The sequence below is a fragment of the Dermacentor silvarum genome, chromosome 4 (genome assembly GCF_013339745.2).
Source record: "Dermacentor silvarum isolate Dsil-2018 chromosome 4, BIME_Dsil_1.4, whole genome shotgun sequence".
Lineage (NCBI taxonomy): Eukaryota > Metazoa > Arthropoda > Arachnida > Ixodida > Ixodidae > Dermacentor > Dermacentor silvarum.
The window spans coordinates 70,387,201-70,399,680 of NC_051157.2; the positions used below are offsets into that span (position 1 = coordinate 70,387,201).

At 46.1% G+C, this 12,480-nt stretch overlaps 1 protein-coding gene across 3 annotated transcripts in view; it reads right to left on the bottom strand.

The window, feature by feature from the left end:
* The window catches only part of LOC119450199 (liprin-alpha-4-like), an 81,624-nt gene extending 69,412 nt beyond the window's left edge, over nucleotides 1–12,212 (bottom strand). For 2 of the 3 annotated variants that reach the window (XM_049665703.1, XM_049665702.1), the window contains exons 1-5: nucleotides 11,474–12,212; nucleotides 10,821–10,922; nucleotides 5,818–5,982; nucleotides 3,323–3,397; nucleotides 3,122–3,211 (exon numbers count right to left, since the gene is read on the bottom strand). In XM_049665703.1, coding sequence (XP_049521660.1) covers nucleotides 3,122–3,211; nucleotides 3,323–3,397; nucleotides 5,818–5,982; nucleotides 10,821–10,922; nucleotides 11,474–11,722 — 681 coding nt within the window. In that variant the 5' untranslated portion in view covers nucleotides 11,723–12,212. The remainder of the gene's footprint in view (nucleotides 1–3,121; nucleotides 3,212–3,322; nucleotides 3,398–5,817; nucleotides 5,983–10,820; nucleotides 10,923–11,473) is intronic. The other variant, XM_037713582.2, reaches the window with a different exon arrangement.
* Nucleotides 12,213–12,480: the final 268 nt, after the last annotated feature.

The window sequence follows — 12,480 nt, forward strand, 5'->3', positions numbered from 1 at the left end:
TTGCACCATAGATTACGTGCCGCGCTATCTTGCACCGTGTGACTCCAGCAGCGAAAGCCACAATCGTCCTGTGCCATCGGCAGCGATAACACAGCCGACGGAAGACACGCCAACAGAGGCTCCCGCGCCTCGGCGTACGGCCACGCGAATCAGCTGAGATCGTATCTCGGTAGACATAGCTCGCTGCGACTAGGCAAAATGGCGCAAAAAAGAACGCGGCCCGAAGCACGGCAGCCGGCTCCGCCCGATGGCACGCAGAAAAGGAGGAAAAGCACAAAAGCAACAAAAGCGCCACCGCTTCGAACTCTTCACGCCCATTCACTGCCCCCGCGCTGTCCGGCGTCGCGTCCGCGCCTCCACACCAAAAGAGAAAGGGAGAAAGCGCGTGACTGCGCGCTGTTCTTTCTCACGGCCGTCGGTGGGGCGGCATTTATTCGTATCAACCGACGCGGGTCGAAAATCAATTCGTAACAACCGTTTTCTAGCACGTTCCAAAGTAATGAGGCTCGGCTGGGACCGCAGAAAAATTCGTATCATCCGGAAATTCGTATTAGCCGTGATCGTATCATCGAGGTTCCACTGTATGTATATGGCATTGACCATCAAAGGGTTACTGTTGCAAAACTACAGTGCAAAAAGGATACACTGTTTTACCCTTATCTGTCAGTACATTATGGCTGGTGGTGGAACATGCCTGGCGGGTAGGTGAAAAGTTGTTTCTCAATGAGTAACAATAAGCCTGCCTCGTGTAAGGCTCGCAGCCTGTAAAAAAATCAGAAAAAGAAATAAAAGAGTGCGGGCCTTACACGAGTTAATATGGTATTTACGTCTCCAAACCTGATGTGGCGATCTTATAGTACCAGACATCACTGACACATACACACTATGACCATGCTATTGAAAGCAGAGTCCATTCAGCACTCGACAGGACAAGAGGGAAGAGTGGGTTCCCCTGCATCTCCAAAAAAAGCCCGCAATTAGAAGGGCCAATTGGTAGCTTTCAGCAACACGGTCATTGTATGGCCTTCAACCACCAAACCGGGTATGACTGACAGGGTTCTCTCTTGAGCTGTTTGTAATACCACGAGACCACCACCTCCACTTTCGATGTGAATAGTCTTTTTTTTTTTTCCAATCCAAAGCCTAGCTATACAGTAAAAGCTCGTTAATTCGGATTTCACGGGACTGAAAGAAATGTACGAATTAACCGAATGTCGAATTATCGAGGGTATCAAGAAAACAATAAACAAATGCTTACTAGGTCAACACGCTCTTATTTTCAGTATGAATCAGCAAATTCTGTTTCTATTTTGCATAAACGCAATGCGGAAGCTGCAATTCTCGTCATCTCGCGACAGATTAGAGCTCGCAGCGGCGACAGTTTCGCGACTTCCTTCACATCGCGGCCGCAGCGCGCGTCTTCATCTGAGACGCGCTGTTCACTAGCACGCGCACATCCCGTTTATTTTTTCGCCAATGTCGCCGCCCATCGCGATGTAGACGGCGCGCCTCTTCCTCTTCACAACCGCAATCTCTCTCTCTTCATCCTCGACAGCTTTGCACTGAGTAAAAACGAAACTATTGCTTGCCACAACCGCGGCCGCTGTCAACGTGATCATGCACGGCGACCTTGCGGTTCTGAAGGCGTGGCCGACGCACGCAGAGTCAAACCGAAACTACCGTTTACTGCAACTGCGGACAAAACCGCTGTCAATATCGACGCGATCATGCATGGCGACTACCGAGTTATGAAGGTACGCGGCCGACGTGCGTACCGAGTCAAAACAAAACTACTGTTTGCCACAACCGTGGCGGACGGAATCGCGGCCGCTATCAAGACGATCATGGATGGTGACTACGCAGTCATGAAGGCACGCGGTGCTATGTGCAGCGGTAAACACAAGCTTTAAAGGCACAAATAGGCACGAAGCCTTCCAGCGTTGTTGTCATTCCAGTATGATTTTTAGTGATGACTACAGCGATCCGAACTCCGTCGCTTCGTTTCGGAGGACGCTAACATTGTTTTGGCGTGGTCCATTCATGTTTCGAAGGGTGGCGTGGCTTACAGAGCATGGGTGCGATGGCGCAAACAGCTCACTTTTCCGTTCGTTCGCTTGCCGTCTCTGGATTGATCAGAATTGTGATTGCATCAGCGGCCGTCAGAGACAGCGGGGCGGTACCGCAGCTTTCCCACTTTGTGACGTAGCAGTCAAACCGAACGTGCGGAAAGCGCGCTGTTTGCGCGATCGCACCGATGGCCGTGGACCATTCGTGTTCGGAGGTGCAGAAGGGCAACGGGACAGAGGCGCGCGAGGCTGGCAATGCAGAGAAGGATGGAAAACAACGCGTGGCGGCGTGGAATGGCTCAAATTTCTTTTCTTTTTTTTTTCATTTCAAGGAGTTCGTATTCCAATACCTGACGGCACGGACACTGAGTGAAAACTTTTTGCCGCAACCGCTGTGGATGAAACCGCGGCCGCTATCAACGCGATCACGGATGGCGACTACGCAGTTTTGAAGGCACGCAGCCAACGCGCCGGCAAACGCAAGAATAAAAGCTTTAAAGGCTCAAATAGGCACGAAGCGTTCTGGCGTTGCTGTCATTCCCGTACGATTTCCACTGATGGCTATGGCGATGCGAACTCCGTCGCTTTGTTTCGGTGGACGCTAACGCCGTTATGGTAGAGTACACTCTAGTTATGGCTCGTTTGCGTCGCACATTTGCGGCACTCCACTCTCTCCGAGCACCGAGAGTTGCCCGAATTAACCAATGTGCAAGAGTCTCATTGCATTAAATAATGCAAACGCCTGCTGGGACCAAAGGACGTGTCCGAATTAACCGATTTTCCGAATTAATGAGGGTTGAATTAACGAGCTTTTACTGTATATGGTGCGCATGTTGAACTGGTCACATAAATGGTGCTGCAATTAATTATTTGTGGCGCTCTCAGCTAAATGTTGCTTTGTATTATAATTATGGAGTCAACAGCTACCTAAAAAGGCGAAAAAAGTGGAGCACAACAAATTTTTTGTCAGTAGTACTCTCATGCTGTCCACATGAAAGGTCAAGTGCTTAACTTCAAAAAATGCAAGAGCAAACATTAAATACTACAACACTCACCTTGTTGACATGTAAAGAGTTTTCTATTGGCCCGTCCCCACATTTCCTATCATCCGATATTGTCACACCTTTGGTCTTATATTGGGTAATCTAGCACGAAAGAGATGACAAAAAGAGCTCTATGAGATCCACAGTGCTTTCGAGCATAAGAGCCTGGAATTAAACGACGACTTAGCTTTCAAGAACCACAATATCACCTACCTCTTCATTCGCTTTGTTGAGCTCTTCCTCCAAGGTGCTGACACGTTCCAATGCAACCCTCAATCGTTCTCTCACCTGTAGTATGGAAAGTGAGCAAGGAAACATGGTCAGAGCAGTTGGTGTGTAATAATCTGTGCAACAATCCAGCATGTGAAAATGGAATACTAAAACGATAGGTGAGCATTACAGTGGTGAGAATAGCGTTCAGTATTTTGGAGCAGCCATTGGAGCAGGCAAAATCAACTTCTGGTATACCTACTCCGATATTTGAAGCAGGTGGAACGTTTCCACGAAATACCCCTTTGAACAATATGAAAGGAAACACCACAACTACCTTCAAGAGGACACAGTGGCTAAATGCCGATGCCAAGCACAAAGTCTTGAATGACAAAAAATTTTCACCGGAAAGATACCTGTTACAAATCAACACCTCAGATTCGAATCCATGCATCTCGAGTAATCGTTGGCTAAACACAAGTTCTGTTGTTTCCTCTTGTATTGCTAACGACTGTATACACAGAAAAACAAAATTTAGTTTAATGTTATCTTTAGCGCACATAATAATTTTCTCATAAAAACTAGGAACAAATAAGTGATTCACCGAGGCACGTGACATCAGCAGTGGCGAGCCTACACTAGATACAACATGCTGCCTGCTGCACTGCGCAACACCATGCAAGTGAAACACTAAATCAGCTCAGTCTGATAAAATATCTTTTTCTTCTACCCCCTGCGATTTTGTGGTAATAAGTGTATTATTAGAAGAAAAAATGAAGGCCCTACTTCCCTTTATTAAATTTCGTGCCAAAATCCTAGCGCCGGCCCATCAGTGTGACGTCAAGGATTTCAAAGTACTTGTTCCGTATTTCGGCTTTTGTAGCTGAGTAAAATTCTCAGTTCAGTCTGGGGCTCTTCTAAAATACAATGAAGTCCCACTTTTACCCATAAATAGTTAACTAGGCCCGAGCAGTCGCTGTAAAAGCCTACGACGTCATGGTGAGCAGCTGCGAGAACTGCAAGGCGGCAGCGCCCCCCCCCCCCCCCACCTTTAGTTTTTGTCTTTTCTGGCTTACCAAGCTGCTTCTAACGGTAAGAGTGGCTTCTTTGGTATTGAGATGGATATTTTAATTGTGCAGCTCAAACTAGTTTTTATCGTCTTTTCAAGGCTATCTTCAAGCTATGTGGCACTTGAACCCAGGTCTTCTTCACATCGGCAGTCAAAGCAAGTCCTCGACTAGCTTCAGGACAAATCCACAGCGAGCCCAATGCACAGCCAGTGAACATTTGCAGATGATGAGGCAACAAGCACCACAATATCTATCATTAGGGGCAGGCCAAAACAGTGGGAATCCACAGAACTACAAGAAGTCACTGCTCCCTTGCCAGAAATTATGGATCAATGCATCAAAGTGATTATCGACAATGGCTATGTCATTTTCATTGCTGGTCTAGCAACAAGTCGTCTAGAGACCCGACATACCCCATTGCAACTCCAAGACAGTGTCGTGATTGAGCCTTTCTGCACTGAAAACAGCGAATCACAGGCAAGGGCTAGCTGAATTGAGGTGCTGTGCCACCCCCTTTATGACCTTTGTTATTCCAAAAGATAATTCAGGGTTCGTACATAACATTTAACTACAAATTCAAGGACAATTCAAGAACTTCAAGGATGCCGAAGGCCAAAATTCAGTGAGGAGGAAACACACCTTATTTGTACACATCGTTTACGGATAGACAGTGTCCATGGCATAGCCCCTATGTGGAGTTTGTTACTTTGAATGTTCAAAGCCCCCCCCCCCCCACTCCAGTTTTCAAGGAATTCAAGGTGCACATTTAATTTCAGGGAGCTCTAAGGATCCTTGAATCTCTTTTTAAATATTCAAGGGTTTTCCAGGATTTTGAGGAGGTGTACGAAACTTGGGACCTACTTTTTTTACACATAGCTTGCATCAATATTTGGCAGGCGGCAGTGGCACGCCTTCAACATGTTGTGGTGCCCCTGCAACTGAGGACAGATGATCCTAACTGCTGCACCTTTTTGAGGTGGCACCTTTCGTGGGCACTTAGTTGTTAAGTCATTGCATGCACCAAGGAGTGTGTTCTTGGATCTAGCCAGATTAAAGGCCTCAGTGCATTTGGAATATCACAGTCTGCTCGTTCTGTAGCTATGGCATCTGGACAATGCACCTATGAGCAGTGACCGAGCTGGCATAGTTTCATGGGGCAGCAGCTGTTTGCCAGAGGCCAGTGGTGTGATCAGAAATGAAAGGGTAGCATGAAAACCAGCCCCCATTCAGCCAGTGCACTGTACAGCAGCAGTAGCGACATTGCAGCCATAGATGAAGCAGAAGTGCAAGACTGGCCCGACCAGCTAGCCAGGGTGCAGATGCATGTCTTCCACACGAAGGAAACACTTCACAAGATCTTTCTTGTACATACTGTATTCTGCAACTGCAGGTAAAGCATAAACATATCATTATAAGAAATCCACTGACCTTCTCATCAAGTGCCTTGTGGTGCTCGAACAGTGACTTGAGAGCTTTGAGCACTTCCACCTCAGAAGAGACACCAGCTGGCGACTGGGCTTGCCGTTTTACCACGGTCATGCGTAGGGACCTTTCATGCCGAGATACTAGACACTCCAGGTGCTCCAGCAGCAACTGCAAGCAACATCACAATAAGGTACTGTTGCATGTATTTATGCTTTGCAACTAGGGTGCTTCTGGTTAGTGGTGAAGCTGCAGCTGCAAGAGATGCATGCTCTGACAACGAATAAAAGCAATGGCCATTTTCAAGAGATGATAGTCAAGGGTGCCCCCATAAGAATGCGCCGGCCGTCACAAGGAATAAAGCCCACAACCCGTCCCGAGTACTCGTTTGTCATGGCATAACCCGCCATGGCCTCAGAGAAGAATAACTAAATTTGCTATCACAATGCTGACTGATGTCAACCATCCCGTCTCCAAACATACCCTCCATGACATGTACTGCTTCTTATCTATCCGCTTTTCTGCTATTTTGTTTCCTCTACCTTGTTTTATTACCATCGTATATACTTATTTAGATGCATAGGTATCAGAATAAAGGTTCGGTTGCCAGCTGAGTGTTGTGCTGTGCCATCTTCTTGCATCTCTGTCACTTAATGCTGGTCCGGCACCTATCAGAAATGAGCTGATCTTGCATTTAGGAAACGCACAAATATTCTTGTTAATGAAAACAATATTTATTCTACCTCTAGGCACACTGAAATAAAAATGCAACAAAAAAGTTTAACTGACAGGACAATCACAGCATCACTGTAATGCTTCATGGTTAGCATTCTTTCCTTTTAATTTTCTTTTCTGTTTGCTATGCTTGAATAACTGTTGCTGAGACTACTTTTTTCACTGCTGGCAGAGTATGGCTAAGCCTAATGTATCTGACTGCAGTGCCCAAACCATTTACTGTAAGATAAAAACATCAAGATCGCTAGCTTTTTCAGAGTTGCAGTTTCCCGAAAATGTCAATCACAGTGAGATGTCAATTGAATGGCACTATGAATGGCAGCCTAATAAATCTTTGGAATTGCTAGAAAAAGGTGACAGGCTGTGATCTGAGAGCCTTTTACTGGCTACAGTACACATTTTGTGCAGGCATCTGGACATACTTATCCATATGTCATATGTACATATGTACATCTGGACATACTTATCCTAATGTCAACATACACACACAACTTGTGTAAAAAAGGAATGCGTGTTCTACAGAACATAGAGATTTTCAGGCTTCAAATAAATCACCAAAAGAGGCTTCATCCATAGGCACAAAGCTCTAACAATGCCAACGTTAACTTGAAGTGCTGACAAGCAGGCGCTTATCAGCATCAAGCAGTTATCAACTGCCAGCACAAAACCTACAGAGCTGGAAATCTGAAAAGAATGCGATTTCATGCTAAGAGAACAAAAAGAAAGAAAGGAAACAAGCCAATACTGCGATAAAGGCCCCAGAGAGTGTAGTTTTATGGCACGCTAGATAGCACCAGATGACACACATAAAGGGCGTTCCTTATCCAACAGCACATTATTCTTGCTTTCACTTTATCATGAAAGCTTCCGCCGGCACATCTGGATGTTCCACTTTCACATAAAATGTTGCATCAGGAAACAAATACCTCCATGCCCATAGAGAGCCTGGCTAAAATGTCTTGTGATCGCAGCTAGTACAACACAGCTAGTACAACATAACTAAACAGAAAACAAGCTTGAGATCCATTACTAAAAAATTCCTATAGCTGACACAGCTTGTCTGGGAATTAAAGCAAACATTACACTCTAATTTGTCGAAGGTGTGGCCAAGGCCGCTATTTTGTAGCGATGCCTTTCACTCAAATCTATGCCAGTCTTATGATCCACCACTAATGGCCAGCTGATCCTGTTGACAACACAGGCGAAGCATCGCTCTGATCACTGATGAAGCATTAAAAGTCATTAGCTTCGGTAAAGGCATCGCTACAAAATAGCAGCCTAGAGCTGAAGTTGAAACGGGCTTTGATGACAGACAACTAACCTAACAAGCACTCAGTATTTAATGCAGCATTAAGTGCCATACAAGTACTTGTGATCTTAAGACCAGGCTCATACTACAGCTGCAACTTCATTAAGTGAGATTACAGCATCTTTGTTGGCCCACAGCTACTTGTAAAACAGTATCTAGCAAAGCTTGGGCAAAGTGCCTGTTATGAATGCATTCCAAATTAAGCCTAACACCACATTCAAATGGGCAAGAAAATATGACCGCCACGGACCTACAGATGTAAGCACAAAATGATCCATGTTACATCATCAGTGTATCTTGATTACATTCACTGCTATCATTTTCCATGGGTCTGAGTACTTCACCACCTTATTCACACTCTTTTCCTTTGTGCAACAACATACGCATTCACACCTTGGATGTGCAATGTAGAGTTGGCTAGATAATGGCAAAATGCTTCATGAATGACATGAAGAGAATGGTAAAGTATTACTCGGAACAGCTGGCAAACGAATATAATTTAGCATGATACTAAGTACAAATCATGAAACAAAAGTAACAGTAACAATTTTAAGTCCATCATTGATTGACGACTATCATTGGACTATCCCTGCTAATCTCAATGAAGAGTTGCACACACAAAAATGGTGCCCTTTGCAAGAACATGCTTAATGAGGACTTGAAAGACCACAGTTGGCAGGCTACCGACGGGGAGCTTCAGATGGTTTACAAGTAAAGCATACAAGCATGCATGCATGACAAGGATAGCATGCATTTCACGGGCAGCTATGGTGTCTGTACTACATCCCTGCCTTTCATCACTCTATACCCCAAAACTGCTGGCATGGCTAACTGCCCTGATGACCCGACCTGTACAATGCTTTGAATACACCACAAGACACCAATGTACCAACATTGCACTTACGATTTTTCACCACTGGAAAAAATTCCTGCCAGGTATGTCTAGTGAAACCACTTCCGTCTGTTCAAGTTATCAACACCTCACTCAGACCATCTAAATAACTGAAACTGATAGATATAAGGTCCGTTCGATTCGTCTGCACCACTGTGAACCAGTTCACGGCAGTTCACGAGAAGTTCAGAAGTTGTGCAGCTCGATTTCTGTGGTGCAGGCATAGCGCGACACTCGAAACGAATGCCAATGTGCAGATACAGTGCAGGCGTTGTGTTATGTCCGACTAATGTGCACGGAGTGCATAAGTTTGAGAGGTCCTGAACTGCAGATATGATCGAATTCTGGGGCGTAAATACACACCACACTTGCGTAGATACATCAGACGTGCATAAGCGGAGTAACGGTGCTCGTGCCAGTGTGCTGCGTCGTCTGCTACGCTGCTGCCGCGCGCGCACCTGTACACCTACACCAAGGCGGCACCGACAGTGGAGTGGGTGCAGCAAAATCATGAACCAGCCCTTGCACCTTTCCTGCACCTTTTGAAACGAACGGCGTGGTTCAGCGGGCGCCATTGCTGCACCGCTGAAACGAATGGCAGGGTGCAGCGCCTCGTGAACTGGTTCAGGCGGTGCAGGCGAATCGAACGTACCTATGATCTTAGTAGCGCACCTAGGATTTCTGCCGGGGGGGAGGGGGGGCTAAATTTTTGTGTGTGTGTGGGGGGGGGGGGACGAAGCAAGCACTTCGCATAATATGCAATTTGCTTGCTTTACCCAGATGAATCCAACAGCAAATAAAATGCCTAATAATTATAACAATGACACCAAGGATGATGACAATGTTTATGTCTTCAACATTTTACTCAAGGTAATTTAAGATTGAATCAGTAAATACAAGACAGTAATAGAGGGTTTTTGTTAATCAGGAAAATTCGACCTCAAGCCACCTCCTCAATTGTAATGACAATGTGAACAGAGCACTGTAGGTACACGTTGGACTGGTGGGGCTAGACGCATGGGGGGGGGGGGTGTTACAACACCCGAAACCCCACCCCCTGTCGGTGCGCCACTGTATAATCTAGCTGCTCTGACCCACATGGTGTGTTTGGCAGTCTCCAGTGGCACACTCAAGCACATGCTGGCACTGGCAAGATGATAGCCTAGTCAGTATAGTGCCCAGTGTGGATCTTTCACAAATCTTAAGATTTACCGATTGTCAGAACATTTCATCTCTTTGCTTTATTAGTGATTTAAGGCCGCTGGTGAATTGTGTCTCATAATAGAAACAGCTTCAATATTAACTGTACAAAAATAAATTTTCACGGGATCATTTACCACTGATCACTGCTGTCAAAGCTAGGCATTTGGAAAAGGTAAAGTGAGTCCATTGCATTATTCCCTACTGGGAACATTCTATAGCATCACAAGTTCGGCTGCCTGTGAGTGATGCTCACACAAAGTGAAGTTTGCCCAAAGTGGTGCTGAGTAAGCTCATTTGACGAGGGCACAGAGGAAATACACACAGGAAATACCACTACACAACTGCATGTGAATGAAACATGGCACATGTCAAAACTACAATGAGTTCCACTTTCCATAGAACTTGAGTTCGGTTTACTACCCTTAAAAATTGACAGCACACAACACCAGATGCAATTGTTTGACATACCAAAATAATGCAGCAAGGTGTCCCTTTGACAACAAATTCACCAAGTCATTTGCACTCCACAAGCACAAGTCAGGAGGAAAAATGACAAAGTATAAATACTGTATTTACTCAAATGCAAGCAGCCCCCCTATCTTTTTTTTTTTTTTTTTACCACCCACAATGACCAAAGAGGGGAAGGTTTTCGCGAGCACTTAAATATGAAAAAATACAGCAAGTGGATTTCATCTAGGCTTTAGCCAATGCAATGCAAGAAACAGCAGACTGCTCTGACCTCACTCATAAAAAGATCAACACTTGGTGATGGCCCACAGAAAATTGCTCATATGGCTTTCTTTTTTAATCAACGTTGAGGACAAGAGGAATACTAATGGCAGTATGTGCAAGATGCAAGGAAACTCTTACCCTGGTATTGTTCCGTTCTGCTTTTAACTCCTGTATCTCTTCATCCTTTTCCAAAAGCTGCTCTCTTGCATGGTTAAGCTCTTTGGTGATTGTTGCAAATTCCTGAAAGTTTAAGAGCAAACATTTAGGTCGCGCTTCTCGTTAAATATCGCGGTCGAAAAGAAAAATCACATCTTTGTGCTAAAATTGCGGTCGGTACAGGCTTTAGGCGATCTGGGCGTTTTTAAAGCCCTTATCGCGAAGTTGAGATATTGTTTCCAGTGTTGGCGAGCCTGATCACTCTTGAAAACAAAATGACAGAGAAAGGCGATCGAAACGACCACAACACCAACAAGGAAATATACAAGGCGCAGCACCGATTCACCTATACATTTCACATTCACAGATGGTCGAAAGCCCGTCGAGAAGTTGTAGTTTCAAAACTGAATTCCACACAACCAACGCACACACATAACCGTGGGCGTGTTATCACGGCCAAACTGCTCACGTTACGAAACACACGAGATGCACAGTCGAGATGCACTGGGCGCGTCCACGGTAAACTCACACACTTGAATAATTTCAAGCATTCGTAGAAAATATGGGGATCGCACAACACAGGGGGAAATTAACGGCAGACAAAAACAATGCACGACTGCGCGCTGGAGGCCTACCTGTGGCAAGTTGGCCTGCAACTGCCTCTGCAGCGAATCGCGCTCCTTCTCAACCTCCGAAAGCTTTTGCTGCGTGTTTGTGAGCGTCTCCTGCGTCTCTCGGAGCGTCTCCATGAGCTTATCCCGCTCGTCCAACATGTTGACCATGAGCTGCTCAAAGTTTGCTTCATCGCCGGAGAACTGTCCGCTCCGCTGGGCGATGCTGTCCTCCGAAATGGTCGGCATCACGTCGCACATCATGTTCCACATCTTGGGGCTGCTTCGTTGGGCCGACGCAACGTCGCGACCCTTCTATGCAAGCTTTAGGTCGTCGCTCGCGGCAGTCTCTCCGGCGGGGCCTAGAGGCAACTTCCCCGCGCGTCCGGACGAACGCTCCGTGCGTCAAGCCGCAATATGCTAAGCCTAATCGGACACTGGCCTGTTTGAACGATGGGCTACATCAGAAGCGGCTTTCGACCGTCGCCGGGTTGAGGTCCGCACGAAGCGACGGATGGGCGTCGTTACGGAGCCCGGTGCAACCATCTTGGGAGCCCGTGCTTGCTTCGGCTGCCCCGGGAGCCGTCCGCACCGCCTTCGCCGTAGGCCTGCTGCTTGCTGCGCTCAATCTGTGTTGCTGATCGTTTCATTTTGACATTGCGCTGCTCGATTTCTTTTTCTTTTCTTCAACGCAACTCACTCACCCAGGCCAAGCCCACAGCATACACGGCAAAAGCGGAGGACAACTAGGCGTATCCCACAATGCCTGCGTTCCTCGCCGGCCCGTAGTAAAGAAAACCCTTAGTGGTTCTAGTTGGAGCACACTAAACCACCCGGCGTTTGGTTATTATTTATTGTTAACGGCCCTTAATGTTCTGTTATGGTCGCACAAAATCAAAAAATTATACACAGCTTCAAAATTTAATGGAAGTAGGTTGTATTTTTCCAACATTCACGACGTGAATAGTTGGAGCAAAACGAGATGGTTTGCACACGTATGCTCTACCATAGATTGTATGCAATCAAATAGC